General features: G+C 40.2%; 1 protein-coding gene across 1 annotated transcript; it reads right to left on the bottom strand.

The window, feature by feature from the left end:
- Nucleotides 1-7997: 7997 nt before the first annotated feature.
- apcdd1l (adenomatosis polyposis coli down-regulated 1-like) lies at nt 7998-20458 on the bottom strand. Its single transcript, XM_063910702.1, has 4 exons — nt 19947-20458; nt 11464-11638; nt 10349-10868; nt 7998-9601 (listed from the first exon to the last, which is right to left on the bottom strand). Exons 1-4 carry the CDS (start codon nt 20023-20025, stop codon nt 8840-8842), a joined length of 1536 nt encoding a protein of 511 aa, XP_063766772.1. The 5' UTR covers nt 20026-20458; the 3' UTR covers nt 7998-8839.
- Nucleotides 20459-22884: the final 2426 nt, after the last annotated feature.

Here is a 22884-nt window from a genome sequence, read left to right as displayed (position 1 = left end):
CCTAACTGTGTGAAGTCATTTCCTGTTATGCACATGTTAAGGTGCACATTCATATATATTACATTTCAGAACATAAAATCCAACTTCAGACAATCCAAACCATCCCTTTAAGGTGCATCTTGATGAAATGTCACATTCTTTCTGTAAAATATTGTGAGTCAATTAAGAGATTCTTCTTAGTTGACATGGTATCTACTGTACATTACCCAAAATGCAAAACAACCATCAACATTTCGATTAGTTGTGTGGATACTGCTACTTTATTCTAGCAACTCAAGCTGCTAACCTCAAACCGAGGTTACAGACTTCTGTTAAGCTCACGTCTCTCTAACTGCACACACTCAAGTTTCTGCATTTCCAAACTTCTACTTCTTTAGACACAACAGACACTTCTCGCTGACATCATTTGAGTCAGTTCATCACAAAGTCACATGGCTGCAACGTAAGAAGGCTACAACGACCCATTCGTATTTTTAGTTTTTGTGTAACTGAGTAACGTCTTGTTAATTAAACATTCTAATTTTCCAACGCCATCTCTTAGTTTCCTCAGATACATTGATTGAGATTAAAAATGTGTTTATTGAGTACATGAAGATGAAGGCTGGATCTCGTCCCAGCGACTCAAATGCTTTGCTCCCGATGGCATGGCCAACGGTGTGTGAATGTGTGTGAAAGGTAGCTACCTAGAGCAAAAGTGTACTGCTCTGTGTGAATGGATGTGAATGGGGTGAATGACATGTAGTATGTAAAGCGCTTTGAGGGGTCGAAAAGACTGGATAAAGCGCTATATAAGTACAAGTCCATTTACCATTTACCAACTGCTAAACATCCATTTCCCGCATAAAATGTGTAGCAATCTCTGAAAATCCAATAATGTAGTTTAATGCCACTGTTCTGAAGTTATTTCAAGGTTCATTAAAGAATCCAAACATCTGGCATGTCAGTTGCTTCCACTTTGTTTGAGTTGGCAGTATCACAATTTGTAGTGGGATATGAGTGTTAATATTGAGCTGCAAGGAAATGAATTACCCCTTGCAATGTCAAAATGTTGAATAAAATAGAATCCTGGTGATTGATTAGGTGTTATTGTATCAGAAACAACCAGACAGTGTTTCTGTCTTCACCTCGAGGCTGGAGGCAGCAGAGCAGGGTTTGAGTCAGGAAACCCCCCAGCATGCACCTGGGCCTGGTAGCTGCTCAGCTGTTTGGCTTGGCTGCAGCAAAACACAGCTGCGAACTCAATGGTGGAAACTAACCAATATTAATTTACTTTTCTACATTCTGTTGGGAAATAATCAATTGCCAAAGTCAATCACAGAGGAATGTTTCTGAAAACTGGAAGGATGAATATTACGAGAAGTTCTGAGGTTTGCTGCTCACCTGAAGAAGAGGTCATGGGGCAGCGGTTGAGGTTTTTGTGTTGACCATTACTCAACCAGCAGGAAGTTACTGCTGCTTACCAAGAAAATGTCTTACTCAAACCTCCCCATAAAACCACATCTTGTTGTTTTAAAATGTCAGGGTCTTTTATACTGTCAAGATAAAATGTGGCAATGAGTCAACTATAGGCATGTTGGTAGGAAGACTTTGTTTTAATACCCATACTACCCTACTGTTGGGTTTGGCACATCATATTTTCTCATAGTTGGCTTTACTTAATTCAATTTGCCAAGTATTCCAGGATGTACAGATATCCTCTGTGCAGCGGAAGGTGCTAAGTGACCTTTTGTGCTACAGACTGCAATGCATATATGAACAAATGTTATAAAGAAATTGGTCCCTATCGTATGCATACTGCATGCAAATGTAGACTACGTCCCAATAACAAATGGCCATAATAGTTTTGCTTGTCTCTAAGCTTTTGAAACCCTACTTTGTGGAAAGGTAATGAAGCGTTATCCCCAGATGCAATAAAGTTGGATGACTATAAACCATTATTATTACATCAAATAAGGATAGGCTACATTTCATATTCAGTATGTAAGGACAAAAACATGTTTGTTTGCCAGAAAGTTCAATAAGACTAAAATTGTTTAGCTATGATTCATAACTGGGGTCCCCGGAACTTAAAACTGGAAATGTACGGTAGGGAAACTATAAACAGTTCAAAATAAAGTGTTTGAGCAATTCACAAATTGCTTGGAATAGAAGTTACATGAGTAAGTAATCCTGACAATGCAAGATATTAAATGAACCTCTACTTGACTTCATACTCAACGGGTGGTTCTACCTACTGACAGAAGGAAATCATATTAGTAATGTATCTCTGACCCTTGTACTGGATATATTTTATAAAGGTTCTGTACTTTATGTCAAGAGACTTTAACGGGTCATTAAGCACTGTGCCTCACTCCCACCCTTGTTCGAGTGAACATGGTCTTCGTTGATGTCTTTACAATAAAACATGATGTCTGGCTGCGCTTCAATGTTGGAAAACACACCAAAGATTTAATTATGCAGCAGCATGTCAATCTCCTATTCTTGGTGTAACTGTGCAATAATTCATTTTGGCCCCGCGAAAAGTATTGTTTTTCACAGAGAAAAGAATCTACCTCCTATTTCATCAATAGGATTCACATATTTGGCTAGTTTATACATACCTTAATTTATTTTCCAAAGGAAACTAAATTCTGTACTCTGGTATATTTATTTGGCAACCCATAAGCCAAATTTCATGCAAATGTTCTACTTACAAGAGTTCCCTGTAAGGGTTTTGGGACCATGGATGTTTTAAAAGGACCCGAAGCTTGCCAGCGATGTTGGAGGGGGGACAACTGGCAGCCGAGGGGTGCAGTCTGGAAGAATGGGCCCCGTGGCAGATCTCTACAGCAAAAACCTTTTCAATCATTTCTGTGATCTTAAACTGGGAGCAGAAACATGACCTGGTTTAACAAGCCACCACATCTGACAGATAGCTCTGAGGGGAATTTTCTGTCAAAATGAGTCCCAAAGGCAACAAATACGTTAACGAGGTTGTCTCATACTGGATGATGGAAGTTACTGTTCATCTGTTATGTTTTTATGATTCACAAAAAGGATTTCTTTTCCGGGATCTGTTTTATCCTAATTCCATCCAAGAACATTAACTCAAGTATTATACAAATATTTTACTTGAGTCTTTCCTTTTTATGTGACTTTATACTCCTTCTCCGGGGAATAAGTATAATTTCTATACCACTACATTTATTTGACAGCTATAGTTAATAGTTACCTTTCAGAAAAAAGTTGACGTAAAAAAATATTTACATGGAATGACAAAGATTAGAGAAAAGTCAAAAGAATTTATAACATTTTTCTTTCTTTTTTTCCTTTCCATTGACCCTCAGAATAATCTTTAGAAATGACCCAATCCCTCCGACTACCCATTTAACTGAATTGTCTTGAACTGTAAATAACTTTATATATATAAAACAACTTTTAGGTACATAACTTGAACTTTACTATGTTAAAAATCTTTATATGAAAGTAAAAAATAATATATACAATATATATATATAAACAATATTAAAGTATTTTTTAACTCCGACAAGCTGATTTATAAAGTTAGACAAAGATAGGCTTTTGACGGGGGCAGCATAAATGATGCCCTTGATTATAAAAATAAAATACAAAGAATAATAAAGATAAATCCAAAAATGATTAGCCAGAGGAGCAATATTACTCTGAAACATACTTTTGTACGTGTATTGTTGATCATATATTGACCAAGGTAAAACATTTAAACATGTCTTGCACTAATTGTGTCCCGATCGATGAGGAATTCAAACTAAGAAAAAGAAAATTTAGGGGCCCATAGGCAGGGGGATCTGTTCAGTAGCGGGTAAGTATTTGAGCATGAGGTCATGAAAGAAATGAGTCTTTTCTTATTTGGCATGAGATCAAGCAGGAAAGTGCAGTCGCTGCGCTGTGGGCAAACACAACTTTTTGTACATTTGTCTCAGAGCCAAGAGGACACAGTTTTCAATAGAAACTCATTTGTTTCAACTGTGCTTGCCAACTTATCTTTTATGGGGCAGCTGCAGCTCACATTCTGATAGAAATAATGGGATTTTCTTAACCAAGCCTGAAATTTGAATGAGTGAGGGAGGTTGGATGTTATCCGTACAACTAAAATGATGTAATTTTAATGGTGTGTGTGTGTGTGTGTGTGTGTGTGTGTGTGTGTGTGTGTGTGTGTGTGTGTGTGTGTGTGTGTGTGTGTGTGTGTGTGTGTGTGTGTGTGTGTGTGTGTGTGTGTGTGTGTACGTATAGAGGATGTGTATAGGAAAGCTGGAGATGGGACCTTTGCTGTATTTTCTATCGAAAAGCAGCGCTGTGTCGTTGTTTTACCAGAACATTTATCAGACGAAACCACCAAACAGTTTATGGTTTGGAAACTTGGTTTAACTGAAAGGAAACTCCTTAGGGCTTGTTTTATTTTCCTTTTTTTTTTTACAGTCCATAGGAACGTTCTTCTTAAAGTTGCGTGAAGAGGTTGGGTTTTTTATGCTTCTAGCTCAGTGAAGGCTACAGAAAGTCAAACTAAAGTTAAAACTAAGAATATGATACAGTGGATCATGTGGACAGCTTCACCATTTTTGATTCCCCTCTTGTACTTGTGGTCCTTAAAGCTTCCTCAATAAATTCCTCTGACATTACTTTGGATATAGCTTACAATCCTGGATGATTTCAACTGCTGAAGGAATTTTGGCCATTTTCATAGTCTAAGAGCACGTGCCCCTAAATTCTTGCATTGCTTTTAATCAGTTAAAACAATAAATGATTGAAATACCAAAGGATGTTTTTGTCTTAAAGGAATTGTTTGACATTTGGGAAATACTTTGTCTGAAAAAAAAAATGATACCACTCCAACAATTGACTGTTGATGGTTACCTTAGCTAAGCTAAGCATAAAGACTGGGAGCTTGGGGAAACTACAGCCTCTGGTCTTTTTACATTTACATATTTGCACAGATTAAACTAATGGCATATGGTAACACTAACTACTAACATTGAAGTTATTGGATTACACCTGCCTGCTGTTGTCCCATGCTTCCTATCTATGCTAAGCTAATCAGTTGCTGGGTGGAGCTTCACAATTAGCAAAGATACAAGAGTGGTTTCAATAATTTGTTGAAGCCCTGTAAATATTAACATATCTCAATTGATTGTTTTTACTATCATGTAGGTAGCAGATAGTTAGCCTTGCTGCAGTGTAGACATACTGTTTTTTACACAAAAGACTCCCGGGAAAACCCAAATATAAGATGTAATCTGTGAGCTGCAGAGCTGCTAAATGATTGATTTTGCAATTTTGCATTCCAGGCTACCTATTTCCTACTGTTGCCAGTCTTTTTGCTTGCTATCTCCTCTTTCTAATTGTAGCATTATACGTTTTTTTTAAAATATTTTCATTTTTTGTGACTCAAAAATCTAAATATCCAGACTGCAAACTAGCTTTTTACTTTTCAAATTAAATGTGGTCTTAAAATGGATGCATTCAATAAGCCATCAGGCCTGATTACTACCAGGTTGGCCCTGCAGTCTTCTGTGCCTTGACAGTCACTATACTTTAAGCCCCATTCTAGAAACCATGAACAGACTATGAAAAACAGCAGCCCCCGGGCCCCCCTCTTCAGTCATCATTACCGAATGGCCATATCCGGCACACAACAACCTGGTTGGATCTAAGTAGTTGCTGCTGGTTCCATCGGTTATCTGTTTGACAACACATTCTGCAACTCATTGTAAAGATAACTACCAGACGTCCACTATCATTTCTTCTTTCTCTCAGTGTGTATCGCCTTCATGAGGTTACAGACCTATATTCCCCATCCAAGCCTGTGGGATGACCTCATGGGACTAACAGCTGCCATCACCATTCTCGCAGGAGTTAATAGGAACATTATGTAGCCTCTGGAAAGGACTACCTCTCCCTCTTTCTTTCTGTCCCCAGTATTTGAATGCTAGAGAACCAACTAACATAATGTTGCCATCATTATTTCATCATCATCATTTTAAAGCTACTACACAGACAATGGCCTGAAAGTGCAGACTTGTGTATTGTTGCACTGAAAGGTTTGTTTTAGAATCTTGGTGTGACTATAAAACTGTATATCTAAACACAGAGTCACTTCAGTCAGCAGTTCACAGCTCTACTGAGCTCTATGGTGTCTTTTACCAATTTCTTTTTTTTCCCAGCTTGACTGATTGTTTCAGCCTCACTGCTCTCATTTAACCAAATGTAGCTATAATGTGAGTATAGACATCAAATGGCATAGGGGATGTAAATGTAGTCACAAAAAAGTCGAGAAAGTCTTATGCCTGCTAAGTGACAGCCCTAGCATTCAATTTGAGAGTCTAACATGGAAAAGAGCTATTGTTTGATTGACTATATTAATAGATTCAGAATTCGTAGCTATCTTTTTACAAATTGACCAAAGTCTTAAAAATGTGACAAATGGATTAATGCAATTTGCAGAAACAACTGGAACTGAGGCAGCCAACTGGGATTTGCTGTGACCCTTTTTCTTCTCTCAAGGAAATAATATAATGAATATTTAGTGGAATTTGTTTTCTTTCTTAATTGGGCCAGAACATAAGTTGATTTGCATGTAAAACATTTTGTAGGCTACAGCTCACTCTGGTGATATGACGTTGAGCTGAACTGCCTGCAGTCATTTCATGGACGCAAATGTCATGATTTCACTAATGGGAGATATCTCTCTCTACAAGGCACAATGCATCACTTGCTTCAGTCATAACACTGAAAATCTGGAGCTATATATATATTCATCTGTTGTCTTAACTGAAGCTTCTCTCGCCTCATTTATCATCAGAGTGACTGCAAAATCTATTTGGTTGGCTGATGGCTGTTTATTCTAATGATACACTGTGTGTGCATCCAATCTGATATCCGTATGTTTTCAAAAGTTGGACCCGCACTGGAATGCCTTGTGTAATGTGTGAGCCATATGACGGCTATTTGTCAAACGGCAGTACACTCACCCACCCACTATCTGGGCTTTAAATCAGGTCGCAGTCTGAACATCTGATAGAAGACAAAATCCAGCTGATGAAACAGTCCCAATTTTCTGTTTTGTTTTTGAAATAAAACAGCAGCACAAAGAGCTTTTCTTTTTCCTTGTGCAGGTCAGTCGGTCCACCACTTTGTAGTTAAAGCTGCACTACCTCAACAACTATTGAATTGATTGCTATGATATTTTTTGAGCAGATATTTATGTTTTCCAGGGAGGAATCCTACTGACATTGGGGAACACTTTGTGGTACTGACCGACATTTCTCAAGGTTTTATGTTTGAATGCTCTGAAGTTTTATTCAGACTTTTACGTCCTTCTTATGATTGAAATAACTTTGAATTGAATAATTAAAGCTGGAGAGCAGAACAGGTCTTACCTTTTTGGCAGTGGGAGAAGTAAAATAATAACAGAGTAACGGAACATCAGCTATGAATTCGATGGTAAATCCTAAGCGTCCACCAAATGTTTATGAAGACAATTCTCCCAATTGAAGTAGGTAAACATGTGCACGGATGATTTGAAGAGAGCAATTCAAGGGATGGGAGAGACACTGGGAGCCCTCGAGCGAGTAAACGTGTGCCGGTATTGGAAAAGTTGCCACGAACATACATATGGTCTCTCAAAACAGACATTCCAGGCAATCTGTTGGGCAAGGGATTTAAGTAACGTTGAATTATAAACAAAAGTCCTTCACTCCAGTTTTAACGTATCTTTGACCACAATCAACAGATCAGGATTTCAATTTTCCGAATACTTTGGTTTATGATTAGCATAGTTAACCATACTTTGTGCTTAGTGCTTATTAATATTTTAATTTATTATATTTATATTTTAATATTTTAATAAATTTAGATGGTGAGCATGGCAATTACACAGACTAAACATCAGCATGTTAGCATGACGTTAGCGCTTAGCTTTGTTGCAAAGTCTCTTTTTTTACTTCAGACTCTTGTTTCAAACACCAACTAAACACAAAACGTTATGAAAAGCTTTTTTTTATTACACATAGAAGATAATCACTTCTTCATAAATGGCAAACTAACTAAAAATATTAAACCAAAAATCGTTCTCTTATCAAAAAATACAGTATAAATGGGTAAAATAAATATTCAATTGATTTGTTTGGATTGAGTGCTGATAGTAAGGCAGAATAACAAACAAGCTTGACAGAGGATAGAGATAAGGCAACATTTCATAGCACAGTGGCATTCGATCAATGATGATGGCAGCTATTAGAGGGCTGATTCAACTTTTTCCAGCATTTCTTTTCTCTCCAGCATTCTAAGAGAGCAATGTCCATGTATAGAGTTCCTTCTACTGCATCTAAAGAGGAAAATAAGCTCTTGTGAGAAGTCTGCTGCAAGGTCCATGGCTTTTGGAAAATCTTCCACACTTCAACACTGTGATCTTGCTGTGTGTAATAAAAAGCATGACAAGAAAACTGCATTCATACAGAAATATGCAAAACAAATAATTAATCTGTAAAGTGAGAACAGCTGATCAATATACAAAAGGAGGACGGTATAAAAGTATATAATACATACTGAAATGATGGCACTTGTATACATTTGTGGTTTGTATACAGATTAGTTTTAGGTAGAAATGTAGCTGACGGTAAGAGTCATTAAAGTGAATCTACAGGCAGCACCTGAAGGCCAGATATAAAACAATTATTAATCTCTCCTGAGTGTCTCATGATTTCTTTTGACAATCACACATGTTAGTCGTCATCATATGGAGGAAGAGTGAAAGAAAGCTGCCAGAAAACAATTTCATCAATGACTTCAGCTGTGTAGCAGACTTGATTCTTAAACAATGTCTCTAATAAACACAGAACCTGCTGCACAGCACAGATCCCAGCACCAGTAACACCAGCTGTTCCAGTCTCGCTGTCCCACTGATGGCTAATTGGACTTGCTTGCTGTTAAAACATGAGCCATAGCGACGTGCAGACCCACTGCAAAGCACCATGGGAGCTTGAAATGAAGTGGGCCTCCTCTGCGCCCGGTCTGGGCTAGTCCCGTCAGTAGGCCTCTCTCCGATGAACAGCAGCGGGTGTTTTCTGTGATCCAACTCAGGCTTGAAGAGCTCGTACTCCTTATGTGGCAACTTGATGCCCAGGATGTTGCATCCATCTGTGGGTGTCAAATCCTGCTCCACCCCGACCTCCCAGCCTCCTGCCCGACCACACTTTCCAGACCTCGTCCCATTAAGCAACTTCACAGTCTGCCCCTCCATAGCGGTGATTCTCACCTGGGTGACCTTGAAAACAAACTCAGTGGCTCCTGAGACCTTGGCAGACGGGTTTCCCTGAGCATAGTGACCCGAGGCTCTCAGGGTGAAGGTGGGCTGAGAGCATGCAGGGTCTGAGTAGTGTCGGTAAATCCCCTCCCATGCATGCTGGTCAGGATCCAAGGTGAAGTCCCGAGTGAGGAAGAGGACGTTGGGACGGGTTTCACAATGCTGGCTGACCCAGCGGCCGGCCAGAGACAGAGGAGTTGCAGAGCTGCAGGGCAGCATCGGGGGGCGCTGCTCTGAGGAGCGATACACCAGGGCGCACACATGGCAGGGGTGGATGTGATGCTGCAAAGAGAAATGGAGAGGGACATTGTGACTTAGGGCTGCTACTAAAGATTCATCATGAATCAGGTTGTTGATTCGTGTTCAATGTCTATAACAATTACTACAATTGCCAGTCACTGATAAAATGTCAGAAAATTGGGATCATTTTAAAGAAGTCAACAGAAAATTAACAACCAACAATTTGATAATGGATGCCAAACATTTGAAAGTTTTCAAATGTGAGGATTTTCTTCTTTCATGTGACATTATCATTCATTATTTTGGGTGGATTTTGGAATGTTAGTGGGCCTGAGAAATGATGAAATCTTTGTAATATTTATAAACTAAATTACTTGCTGATCAATAAACTACTTAGCAAGTTAACTGAGAATTAAATAAATCACTAGTTGCAGACCTAGTTTTATTCAAAAACCAAGAAAAACATGTCAAATCTTCACAGAGAACAACATCCATTTATCTTCTATCAAAATTGCTTAATTGTCTTGTTCCCTTTCAAGCTTATAATGTTTAAATTGAATGTCTTGCAGTGATGCTTCAATTTTTGACAGTCCTTTAGCAAAGTCTAGTTTGTAAGAAAGACAAAATATTAACTACACTTTCTGAAACAACATTTGAAGTTGGGCTTAACAATGTGTTCTTAAACGGAAAGACAGTTAAATTGCTCTTGGGAAAGGCTATGAACGGCTACACGGCCTCCCTCATAATTATTCTCCAGACTCTGTATGGTATTTGGCAGTTATGTCTCACCATGGCGTTCTGCAGAGGTTGTTGATACCCTGTTGGTTTGTACTGAGTCCTCTGTGTCCAGTCAGTGTGAATATCTCCTAAGAGCAGCTCCTTGATCTTCCCTCCATGGCTGTGGTGCTGCGTCTCCACCCGTATCAGCCCCATCTCCATCATAGAGAAGCCCAGCGCAGACAGACACCCCCTCCCTGCCCGGGTGTTGTACAGCTCGTACGACTTCCCCAGCACCACCCGACTCAGGGTCGGACCCACGCAGGAGGAAGGCAGTCTGGAGGATAGCCTCTGCTTGGCTGCCAGGCTGTGGACCACAATACCCACCTTGCTGAGGTGGTGTTCAGCTTCGGTGCCCCCGCGGGTGATCCAGGAGGCCTGCCGCAGACGGAGCTTCCCCCTGATCATCAGGGAGTAGGCCGGGTCCTCACAGCTGCTGTTGGTGTAATAGTGCTGCAGGGCGGTGAAGTGACGGCTGGGGTGGAAGGTGTAGGAGCGGGTGAGGAACTCTGGACCAGGCCGTACCTCACATCTGAACAGAGAGTGAGAGATTAGTGATGAGTCGTGTCATGAATACTGTTCTAAACAGTAGTGATCAGGGATAAGCTCACTGTCAAATCCAGAGCTGTCCTCACGCCATTTGGAGCAAGTCTAAAGTCAGGTTACAGATCAGAAAAAAACTAAAAATATTTAAGGCATTGATAAGAAATGGATGTAGCAAATGTAACCAGATCTACTGTGTTTAAAGCCTTCAGCAGCGTTTTGGCACCATCTTTTTTTTATTAATACAAGAATTGACAGGATAGGGTGAAGTAAAGTAAAACCAGTAAAACCAGTTTGAAGAAGACAAGCAATTAAGAACATGTAATCACTAGGATCTAATTTGGAGTCTAAAACTCTTTTTATCACTTAAATTCAAATTCTGAAACAGGAAATGACTATCTGTTAATTAAGTTTATTTCTAAAGGATAAAACAATCAGACAGATCCGACAATACATAAAAAGATAGGCCCATATATGATCTTACAAAAGGATGACACACATGAAGTGACCTATTAAACTCCCTTGACATACTCCACAAGAAATGTTGCGTTTGCACTAAAACAGCTAGAGTTTAAGAAAGTCACCTTGTTGACACCCATGTGCCATCCAGTCTTGGGGGGATGTCTGCTGTGATGCTCACTCTGTCCCTTAGGTGGCGGTACTCACAGTCCTGCAGGCTTTCACTGAGGTTGGAGAAGGAAGTGAAGGAGGCTGTGGGAACCTCCCAGAGTTTGCTCCCTGTTCCAGCCACAAACACAGCTACAGAGAAGGGGAAATCACAAAACAGTAAGTAAATATTATCCAATGAGATGAACGCAGAGGCTCCATTGCACTTCATTTAGATTACCATGCTGATGTTGGGTGGCTACAGGAAATGGGAAAACCATTATGATGATTATCAGCCTCCTTCATCAGAAAATGGAGGGAACAGATAATGGTCATGAGAATATTCACATTTTCTCCCTGGTACATCTCAGCACACTTATGGTTGACTGCAAGCTGTTTACGGGCTGTAATTAGGGTCAATTTTCCATGTAATGAGGGGTGAGTGAGTGCGTGCTATAGAAACCATACATAGTTGTGAATCAGCACGTTGGCCACAGTGCAGACAGTTTAGGCCTGTCAATCCAGTCAGCCTGTGGCTACAGCATGCAGGCCTTGTTGTGGGGGTTTGCTAGGAGTGTGTGTGTGTGTGTGTGTGTGTGTGTGTGTGTGTGTGTGTGTGTGTGTGTGTGTGTGTGTGTGTGTGTGTGTGTGTGTGTGTGTGTGTGTGTGTGTGTGTGTGTGTGTGTGTGTGTGTGTGTGTGTGTGATCTTTGTTTATGTGCATTTCTATCATAAAGATAAAGCAAACAGTTGGTTTCTGAGCAGGCCAGCCGAGCAAAACACATCTGTTGATAATATGATTTATGAAACACTTGTAATGAAAAAAGTTCTCAGTTGAGTTTTCCCAAACACAAAATGAAAGCATTATTCACGGGAAAAACATTTATTGATCTGACACGTGCACATCTGCATTTTGTCTGCCTGTCGTTGGTCATAACTGCACTTTCTGCTTTTTGAGTGCGGCGTCGACATGGCGAGGCCGAGCTCTCAGATCTGGTTTCAGTTCAGAAAAAAAATATTTTCTGATTGCACCCTCATGGAGGAAACCCACTGGGATCTGCCTACGCAATGTGTGCATTTTTCTGTGCGTATGACAACTATTTCTTCAGTTTCATCCTCCCAAAGCAAATTTCTAAATCAAAGGGGGACTCGGTCTCCTGTTTTCTATCTGACTTGAACCTCTTGTTGTTTCCTCTTTCACTTAAAGAATTGCTTCACATAAAATATGATTGAATGTATATCTAAATCTAAACGTGTGTAACCTTGAATTTTTTTGTTTTTCTTAAACACACCCAAAGAGAACAGCACTAATTTTAAGCATTAGATATAAAAGGTCTAATAGTGCACTTAAGAGGTGCTGGTAGGCAGATTTGTTGCATTTAGACAAAGTCAGGATGGCTGTCTTCCTCATTTTCAGTCTTTATGCTAAGTTAAGCTAACCACTTGCTGACTGTTTTATATTTAATATCATCAATGTTCTAATTCAAATCTCTGCCATAAGATTTTGGCAGAAACTTTAGCTCTAAGTTAGCGTATCCAGCTTGCGTTTTCCTCAATTTCCACCTTTTCTTTTTCTCTTATTCCCTCTCACTCCCCTTAATACTCACAGCTCTCGCAGTATAACTCTCACTTTCTCAGTTTTCCTCAGGGCCGCCTGTGTTAGACAGCTTTATGGTTGTAATCTCACTCCCCTTTTCTCTCATTTTACTTTAGATGCACTTGGGGAGAACATCTCCTGTCGAGCCTCCAGTTGAGCTGGGAGTTAGTTGTTGAGTCGTGGATAAGCTTGTTTTCTTATGACTGAGCAGATGGCGCTAAAGGAAAATGGGGACTTTGAATGGAAAGAGAGTGTTATTTTTCTGTAAAAGGCTCCAAGATGGCGACCGTTTATTAACCTTGTTAGTGTCAGAGTGGAGGATATTTCTTGTTCCCCTAATTCTTGGAATGCTTCCCATATGCTGACCACAACCAGACATGTGCACCTCCGTCATTTCCTAGTATCACTTGACACACACACACACACACACACACACACACACACACACACAGGGACACACAGATATGTAGAATTTGGTTGAACTATAGTATACAGTCAAAACCACAGAACCAGATTTAAGCTCGAAGGCACATTTCTTCTCCTTCAACCTGTCTGTCAACTTGTTGATATGATTAATACTTCTCTTTCCTGTCATAGGCATTGAAACATGTTTGCAATTTTCCCCATGTGCTGATGTGTTTGTTTATGCTCCATGTCACTGCAGCTGGCGAGGGAACCAGTCGGTCGGACCCAGCTGCACTCCCACGGGAGAGCTCGGAGCAGAAATACTAATCAGGATTAATTTATTTCCCTGCAGGTCATCCAATTGGTCTGTTTTGTGTTATCCAGACTTTGTAGCTGCATGCAACATGTTGCCTAAGTGGTTACTCACACACAGCGCAATGAATGGAGAGAGAAGCAGGAGTCGCATTATGTGATGTGGAGTCATTTGCGTTGCTATATTTGAGTTTCTGTTTTTGCCAAAACATTTCTAAAGTGTTTCTTGAGGTCACTTGTCATTCAGCCCCTTTCCCTTTCTTGGATCTCATTCCAGTTGGGCATATGGTTGCATTTACTAAAAAAGTTCTCTAAAAAGCAGCGCTTAGTAAAACAAAATTGCTCATTGTGGGGTTTTAGGTATTCTTTTACAAAACGGCCTAGTACAACCACAAGTGAAGCGATGTTGTAATAAATTATACAAATCCACCCCCAATCTCAATTTGGAGGAGGTAGGCGACACATTTCTTTGATTCACTTCCTTCGTAGCGAGTCAAATTTGATTGGTTTGATCAAACAATAGTTCCCACTAAGTGTGAGTGTTTCAATATGGCCCCAGAAACGTCCCTTTGATAAAGTCTGCGCCTTCCTGACTAGGTATAGAATATCCGTAGACAGATTTCTGGTATTTTTACAAACAAAACTTACTGTAAGTAGCATTTATTATTTATGTTGGATTATGCTCTCAGCTGCCAGTTAATAATGTTCAGTTGTTGTTAAATGTTTCAGAGAGATGTTGATAGTTACTATTATTATTTTGGAGGCCACAGTAGATGGAAACACTGAGGCAATAATACCGACATGTAAAATTGACCGCAACCACCTAACTGAAAGATAACATGAGAGAGAATTGATAACAAGCACACTAGTCTATATGTCTAAATAGGGGTCAAGGGTCAACCCCTTTAACTTGTTCAGCAAAAGCTTTTACCACATTATGGGATATGCTTATATGCTCATCTCTGCGCTAAAACCACAGTTAGCTGCAAATCTGAACATTAAAACATTTTTTAGGACAGTTAATAATTTCCCCTTTGTTTATACTATTACAACACCCCCAATAATGTGATTTAATTGCAAGAAATATTACGAAATCCACAGTGCTATCAGTTCAAAACTGTTTATCTGAAGCTGGCGAGGCGTCAGGAGTCAATCGGATCAAATAGGCATTTTGAAGTTTTTTATATATACATTCTATGTCTTTTTTAGTATGACATTCCTTGTTTGCTTTAGTACACACCTGCTGCAGCTCAACAGAAAACACCTGATGGGAGACTGACAAACTTTATAATATAACTCCTGATTTGACTGAATTCAAACTTTTCTTTTTTAAGCATTTAAGCTTCAAAATATATTTGAAATACATTTTTGCCGTGGATTTTGTTACCCATCACTTACACTGGGAGCTATAGGCTGGATCCCATAATGGTCAATATTTAGATGAGTAAAAGCTTTGATGTGTATATGGAACAACGGGCTCTGCTAAATATTAACAATTTCTATCAGAAAATGAGAAACAAACGCTTGTAATGCCGTAATAATCCATCTAGAGATGTTCATACCAATTGTCAAAGCTTGTTTTACTCATAAAGGGTCAGAACTATTCAAATGTTGGTTGACAGAATAAACCAATCGGTTTGTGTGCTTGCCTTATTCAAACAGGAGAAGGTAAACTGCACTTTTTCTCTTCTGCCTCTTAGCTCTGCTGCAATAAACCTGATGTCGTTGTCAGAACAACGAACTACAGATCTTACATTTCAGGCAGGCACAGAGAACACTTATCTCCCATCTGTCCTCATGCAGTGTCCGGATTCTCCCACAAGGGGTCAGTGCAGCAGACTGGGCCCTGCGTGTGGTCGCAACGGTCATTCTGGTCATTCAGACGACTGATGAGCAGCCAAAGTAATCTACCTGTCTTTGAGCTCCCAAATTCATCCTTTACACACACACACACACACACACACACACACACACACACACACACACACACACACACACACACACATATACAAATGCATAAATGCAAGTCCATCAGAACACACTGCACACATTTATTTGCAGTCCTCTGCAGAAGGGATACCATTTATAAAAGACCTCCAGGCTGCACTCTGTTTGTATGTTTGCATTTGTGATTACGGTTTGGCAGCCTCTGCTTTCCCCTCTCATGTCTCATCAAAAGTCAAAATACAGTTTTATGTACTTTATTTGGAGCTATCCCGGAAAAACAAGGACCAGATCCAGGCACTTTATATTCAGGACATGCAGCAGGAATCAAGTGCTTGCCGTTTAAGTCAGCCTGGTTCATTAGAGAGAGATGCCTTTGTTAGCCTCATAACTGCTTCTACTGAGGCTTTTAATGGAGAGTTATTAAACCTGCCAAAGTGGAGGCATTAAGTGTCGAAGAAAAAATGTTGCTGAACTGAAATGATGGCAAAGCAGCACCAATCCCTCCATGTTCCAGTATTTTAACTACTTCCTCTTGAGTTTTTTACTACATCCTTAGCCCATTTCTTTCATTTTGGTTACCCCCAGTGTCCTGTAAAGTCACTTTCTCATCTTACTTTGCCTCAGTGCTGCAGGACAAAAACCTGCGAACTGTCCTTAAAGTGCCGCTGCCCTCCTGGCCCACCACCCCCTCCACTGATTACTTCTCCCCTGCCCTGATGAAAAAGCCATGATGTTTACGGCTCATTTCTCCTGGATGGATTTCAGATTCCTCCCTTTTTTTCCTCTCTTCTTTGTTTCGGGTTTTTTCTGTTTGTCTGTCAGTGGTTGATGAGGTGAATGAGGTTGGGCAGGAGGAGGAGGGGGTTGCAGGATGGTGGGGTGAGTCTTCTTTATGATGACAAGATTAGTGAGGTGCATGGGTGTGTTTTCTGTGTGTAGTGCTACAGTAGATGAGAGATCCTACTCATTCCACATATTTAGGTGACTCCTCTACATTATTCACAGTTCACAGCTGCTTTTTCAGTTGCTGAGCTGTCCTCCAGATCGTGGATCCGTGTTATGAAACGGTTAATCCCAACTCCATTTGGCTTGTTGTGACCCTATATCACAAAGGACTTTTTACTTGCCCCCCCACGTCACAAGTTGTGTATGTTGTTGCATTGGTTCAAAGCTACACCTTAAAAGTTTGGCACATGAACACTTTTTTTTGGATTATTTTTCTCACTGTAAACTACTACTATTATTTTTACTAAACCCATGCAGCCTTGTCAAAGGTGCCTTCAAACAACTCCAAACCAAACCCTCACGTCACATATTCTGTCTGTATTTGAAGCGTATATAAGTAGAAAATAAAATATTTGGGATAAACGAGCATCCAGTTAATGTTTTAGTGACCATCACAAGCTCACATGCAGCACTCCTCACTCACCAACCAAATGTATGAACAGCTGACGATGGCTTGTTAGCAGCTAAGAAGACTCAACATTTAGGTAACACAACTTTTTACATGCTAGGTGACATCAACCCTGCATCAAACGTCCAGTAGAGGCCTCTTTTAGTTGCGATTTTGGGCTCTCAGTTTTTGAGAGTAAGGTGGTTATCAATCTAAAGCTGTGGTCCTAGATAACGCTTGGACACATGTCAACAACAATGCTATGTGCAATGCAATGTCTACAAACCAAACAATTTTAATACGACATGAAACATGCCAGAAAAACTTGCAGTGCAGCAATAAAGAAATGCCATTTTTTAAATTAAATTTAGAAAAAAACAGCATGTGCACTCAACCAAACCAAGACTTCATGAAGTAAAACTGCATTGCTTTACGATTAAATGATTTAATGATGTGTCGCTGCTGTGTGACATGCAGTAAACTTACATAATCCTGTCAAAAGGCGCCTGCAGACAGCAAACATGTGACCCCAAAATTGTTATCAGAGTTGTAGCGCTTCATAAGGGGCAGAAAGAAGGCAAACAGAAACCATTTCATTTTCTCCAGCACCCTGATTCTGTCTCCCCATTCTCTCCTTCCCTGTTGCCAAAGTCAGGCGAGGGTCAGATTGATTTAGAGGTTTTCAAAGAACACAAGGTCTGTTGTGTTATTCTAACCCCGAACCCCCCTTCCTTTTTCTCAGGCTTTGACCCCAGCATATCATAGCCGTCTCCCAGACCAGGATTCTCCCTCTGTCCCGGGGGCAGCGCATGTACGGCCGCTGTTGTCTTTTCATCACAGTGTAAGCTGCTTAATCCAGTGGCCTCGTTTATTTAGAGAAGGGATCTACAGGGTTTGCCCAGTGGACGCTGCTGCCAGTTCTACTGCGGTTAGTTAACCCTGGCTCCTGTTCTCTGAGAAACAACACACACATCATCCTGCTGCATCTCACACCCTCACCATGAGTGAAACATCTGCCACATTAGGCTGAGACATCCACCTACTCCACTGTTTTCTCAGCTTTTCCTCGGCTGTTATGTTGGATTTTGTACTATTACACAGTAGAGGATTTTAATCGCACCTGACATGAATTGTGATGTCTACTCTTGGTGGACAGCCTAGGCAGTTGAGATGTAGATAGCGAAAGAGTAGTTGATGGTCCGTTGATGTTTTCAGGCTGATGTTACATCAGTTTCACCTTAATCCAGAAACTTGGTTTGGATACTTTCTGTGAGATTCGATCACTTGCTTTCTCCAACTTACTGGGCGAGTTTGAGGCCGGACAGTTTGAGTCCAAAACATGAACACTACATCCAATATTTAAATTGCATGAAATGATAAAGTACATTTGGTAAAGTTCAGCTCAAAGCTTCACTGTCCCACAACAGGAATCTACCACATCTGATACAAGTATTCACTGTAACCTCTTCTATTTGGCCACCCTTTAATTAAAAACCTCTTCAAGTAAACTAAGGCAGAATTGAGAGTACTAAGTGTTTGTGCCTCAGAGAGTTGCTCAAAAGTAGTGAATCAATACATTTAACTTTATCTTATCTCATTCTCAGTATCAGGACATTTACATAAACTTACATAAATGAGAGATACACCTGTCAAAATCCATCTACATTTAAATATTATCATCCCTAACAACTCCACCTTGATAGCAATATTGGCTCCTTAAATTAATTCCTGATCATCTCTGATCTGCGCAGCTGCTTCTGACATCTGGTCAGGGCCAGCGGCTTGACCTCGCCTGTCTCCTCTACTAGACTTGAGCGGTGAAAAAGAAAACAATCCACAGATACCAGTCTACCAGTGTACCACTGCAGCAGCTAGGGATGGATGTAGGGAGGGGTGGGAGGGTTATGATTATAACTGGGCAGATGCCTCCTCCAGTATGTGTCCCGCTGCTCATCACACTAATCAGCCATGATGGCCAAAATGCGCGTTTGAGGCCTCTGCTGGACAATCAGCTCTGCACAGCAGCCTGAGGTGAAGTCAGTAATGGCTGTCTCCTGTTATTCTAACCATTAACATAATGGCAACATTAGTTCCAGGGCCACGCTTCCCCGCTCCGAGGGAACCATTGTTTAAAGGCACCAGCTAGAGCTCTTTTTTTTAAAAAGCCTCCTCCACTGAAGCTTTGAAGACACACGGAGGAGAAGAGGGTGAACACAGACTGGCTATTCATAAGTCTAATGTCAGCACAGGTCATGTTTTTATTTTTCTAATGTGCTGATCCACATGCTGAACTCTGCAAATCATTTGAATTGTGACAAATTACTTAATTACTTCCTTGTTATTATGAGTTTGTCAGTTATAATCTCTTCCTTTAGTGTCTTTGTGTCCTGCCATGTGTTTTTTAAGCCAAATCCGCAGGGGTTCAGCTGATTTCTCACATGAGAAAGCGTTTATATCGGGGTTTTTATACGGGAAAAGCTTTGGATTAGAGGCGGAAATCTGCTGCAATCTTTTCAGATCTGATCTTAAATGCAAGATTTACAGGTTATTCCTGCACTTAAGAATACAAACTTTGTAGGATTCTTATGTGATCATGAAACATCAGCATCAGTCTAAGCCTGAATTTATCTTTCAAAACATTTGCCTTCATTTTTTCTAATCTAATCAGGCTTAGAAATTAGACATTGTATGAATTCATCTGTGCCTTTTTAAAGGAGTATTTAAGAACAAACTATATGTTGAAAAAATCTTTTTAAACAGCTGGAAGACATAAAACAGTATCATCCTGCAGACAGTGCCTGAACTCACCTTGCCACAGCAGGCAGACCCCCCTGAACAGGTGACTGAATCGTCCGTTTGACATGTTTCCCGCTTGCACACACTTCATTCACACACTCCTCAGCTCAAACAACAAGCTTTGATCCTTTGGGAAATCCAAGACACAGAGAGGCTCCTGTCATCAACAGTCAATCATGAAGGATATCACCATGACAAGAGAACAAATAGCAAGAGTCCAGTAATCCCTCAGAGAAGTCTGGTCTCCTTCAGCCAGCAGGAAGTTTCTTCTTCTTTTTCTGCCTCCTCTTCTGGGCTTACATGGTCTGATTAGAAAGTCCTCAGTTGGAACCAAGCGCTTCATGCAACTTCCCCACACTGCTGCTTTCCTTGAGTGAGGACAGAGGGAGAGTAAATGCTCTCTCTCTCTATCTCTCTCTTTCTCCACTCCCCCCTCTCTCTCAGAGTTGCCTCACTACTGTGCAGCTCTGTGGATCTGTTCCACTCAATGCATGTGCAGTGAGTGTGTGTGTGTGCATGTGAGCAGGAGAGTTTTGTGTGTCAGTCAGTCGTCTGGCTCTGATAGTTATGAGCTGAGCGAAAGGAATAGGGGAGAGAGAGAGATGGAGGGAGGGCAGAGATTGTGTGTGTGTGTGTGTGTGTGTGTGTGTGTATGGGAGGGGGGTGTAGGGAGAGGGTTTAGGCTTCAAACTTCCTTAAGCTAAGGCTCCGGGGAGCTTTTAGAGCAAGGTGCAAAAGGGCAGCGGTGAATAGGAATTAACACTGCAGCCACAATGCTACACCACATCTGATGCTACACCCAATTGCAACAGCCCGAACATATATAAAAACATATTTCTTCTCTTACAGAAGTGATCAAATACTTGCATTTATGTTTTACTTTTTACTTTAATGTTAAATACTATAATAGTCATTTGTGAAGGCTTAGGAGCTTTTTAAGGCACCTTTGACTGATAACAAAAGCAATGTCTTCAGAAATATAAGTATAAGTGAACTTAAATGAAGGATTGAAAACAGTTGCATCCCCTTAACATGTAGTTTCCCTTGATTTTCCATTTAATATCTAAATATATCAAAAATATTTTTTGAATATATTTTTACTAGCTTGTTTCATTCCTCAATTGCTGAAATGGTTGGAAAAAAATGTAAAACCAAAGACACACATATTACTAATGTTTTGTATATCACTTCAAATACATTTCTAAAACATTCTGTAAATATTTTTAAAAAACATTTTTATATTACATTTTTTAATGGTGTGAAATTCCACTATTCTGCCATTTAATTGGGATGGAGTGCAGACATTATTTCAAAACCTTTTGCGCTTATAAGTAATACTTTGTGCATGTCTATATTTTCTTGGTGAGAATCACTGAAATGACCCTTTAATTCAGCAGCTGCATACACATTTTGCATAAACCCATATCACACCCAATTAAAAAGGCTCAGGCACACACAAGGTCTCCAGTCACACTGCTTCATATGCTCAGCGTTTACATGTGGTCTGACGGAGATGTTGACTCTGCTGACCGCTGCAGAGGTAAGACGGATTTCAAAGAGCCTGCCAAGGGAGAGTTGGAAGCACATCTCTGACGGGTGGGCTGACCAGAGCCCTGGCACACACTCTGGGGTATGTGCACTCCTGACATGATTACACACACAGCCAATGGCAAAAACTAGTAATATTACCACCGTTGTGTGTTTAATATGGCAGAGGTATCATCTTGCTTATATTAACATTTCTTTGCCAATTGTCAGTGGGCCTAAATCTGTTCCTTCCTGAGCCGTATTCTCAAAGTTTCTCACAGACTTTATGCCACGTTCTTATGGTCATGAAACAGCACATGGATGGGTATAAAATGATAGTTCTGTTTTATTTTATTTTACAGTCTGGATCTTATTATGTAGTTGAAAGGTGGTAATGATGCAACATCTCGGAAAATAAGTCAGATGGGTCAAGTGCTATGGGTCATTAGCGCTTACACTGAAAAACTTGTATCTGTAATAAAGAAAAGCTGTAAACCTTAAACCAATAAAGTTTAGAGGATGACCTAATACCTGAATGTTAGCTAAATCTGCTAAACGTACTTTGCACATACATTATTCTGGTGCAATTAGGAATCTGCTTGACAAACTACTTACTTTGTTTTCCTAGTTATGTCATAAGCAAAAGACCTTGCTGCTTCCTGTTTCATGTTTGTAATGGCAAATTACGTGTTCCAATGACCTAGTTCCGCTAGCTATTATTACACAGGTGAGTGGTGAGAGTGATCGTACGCTTGCCGTAGTTTGACAATACTTATTTCCAATTGCTGTTGGGATATAGCTGTGTGGGTAGTTCTGCCGGGTCTGTAGCTGTTAGCATCTGCAGCATCTGGTAAGATCTGTGTGCTAATCAACGCCACCACGTTTTCAAATAATATTACATGGTAAATCTAAACAAAATAAAAAACAGTTGAAAGATAGTCACATATAATCATTATTCCTAGAAGACATGTCATTAGTCAACATTTATTTGCATTTGTACTTTAAAAAAATAATAATTAAAATAAATATTATTAGTATTGCTGTAGCAGTGATGACGTGACATCTTTCCAGGTAAAAGGAAAGCTTTATTAAGAACATTTTAAAATGAAACCACAAGAACCACTTGTGGAGATAATCTGGTTTAACATTGGCTTGTTTACAGTCTGGTTGTTTGTGTTTTGCTCCTTGAGGCTACAACAACTTTAACAAACCACATTGATCCTTTACAGTAATACTGAAAATAAGAACCAACAGCTCTCTCTTCTTGGCGTTTGTTTCTCCGGAAGGTCTAATCCTTGCTGACAGTTGTAACAGTTATTATTTCGGGAGAGCCTAATCTGATTGTAGATCGGTGCCTGTGGCTAAGTGCTAACTTGCTGTGACAGACCCCACAGAGAGCGAGAGGAGGAGGACAGATGCCGCT

This window comes from Eleginops maclovinus, chromosome 20 (genome assembly GCF_036324505.1).
Source record: "Eleginops maclovinus isolate JMC-PN-2008 ecotype Puerto Natales chromosome 20, JC_Emac_rtc_rv5, whole genome shotgun sequence".
NCBI lineage: Eukaryota > Metazoa > Chordata > Actinopteri > Perciformes > Eleginopidae > Eleginops > Eleginops maclovinus.
Note: the sequence above shows the minus strand (reverse complement) of the source record. Positions and strands in the feature narration are given on the sequence as shown.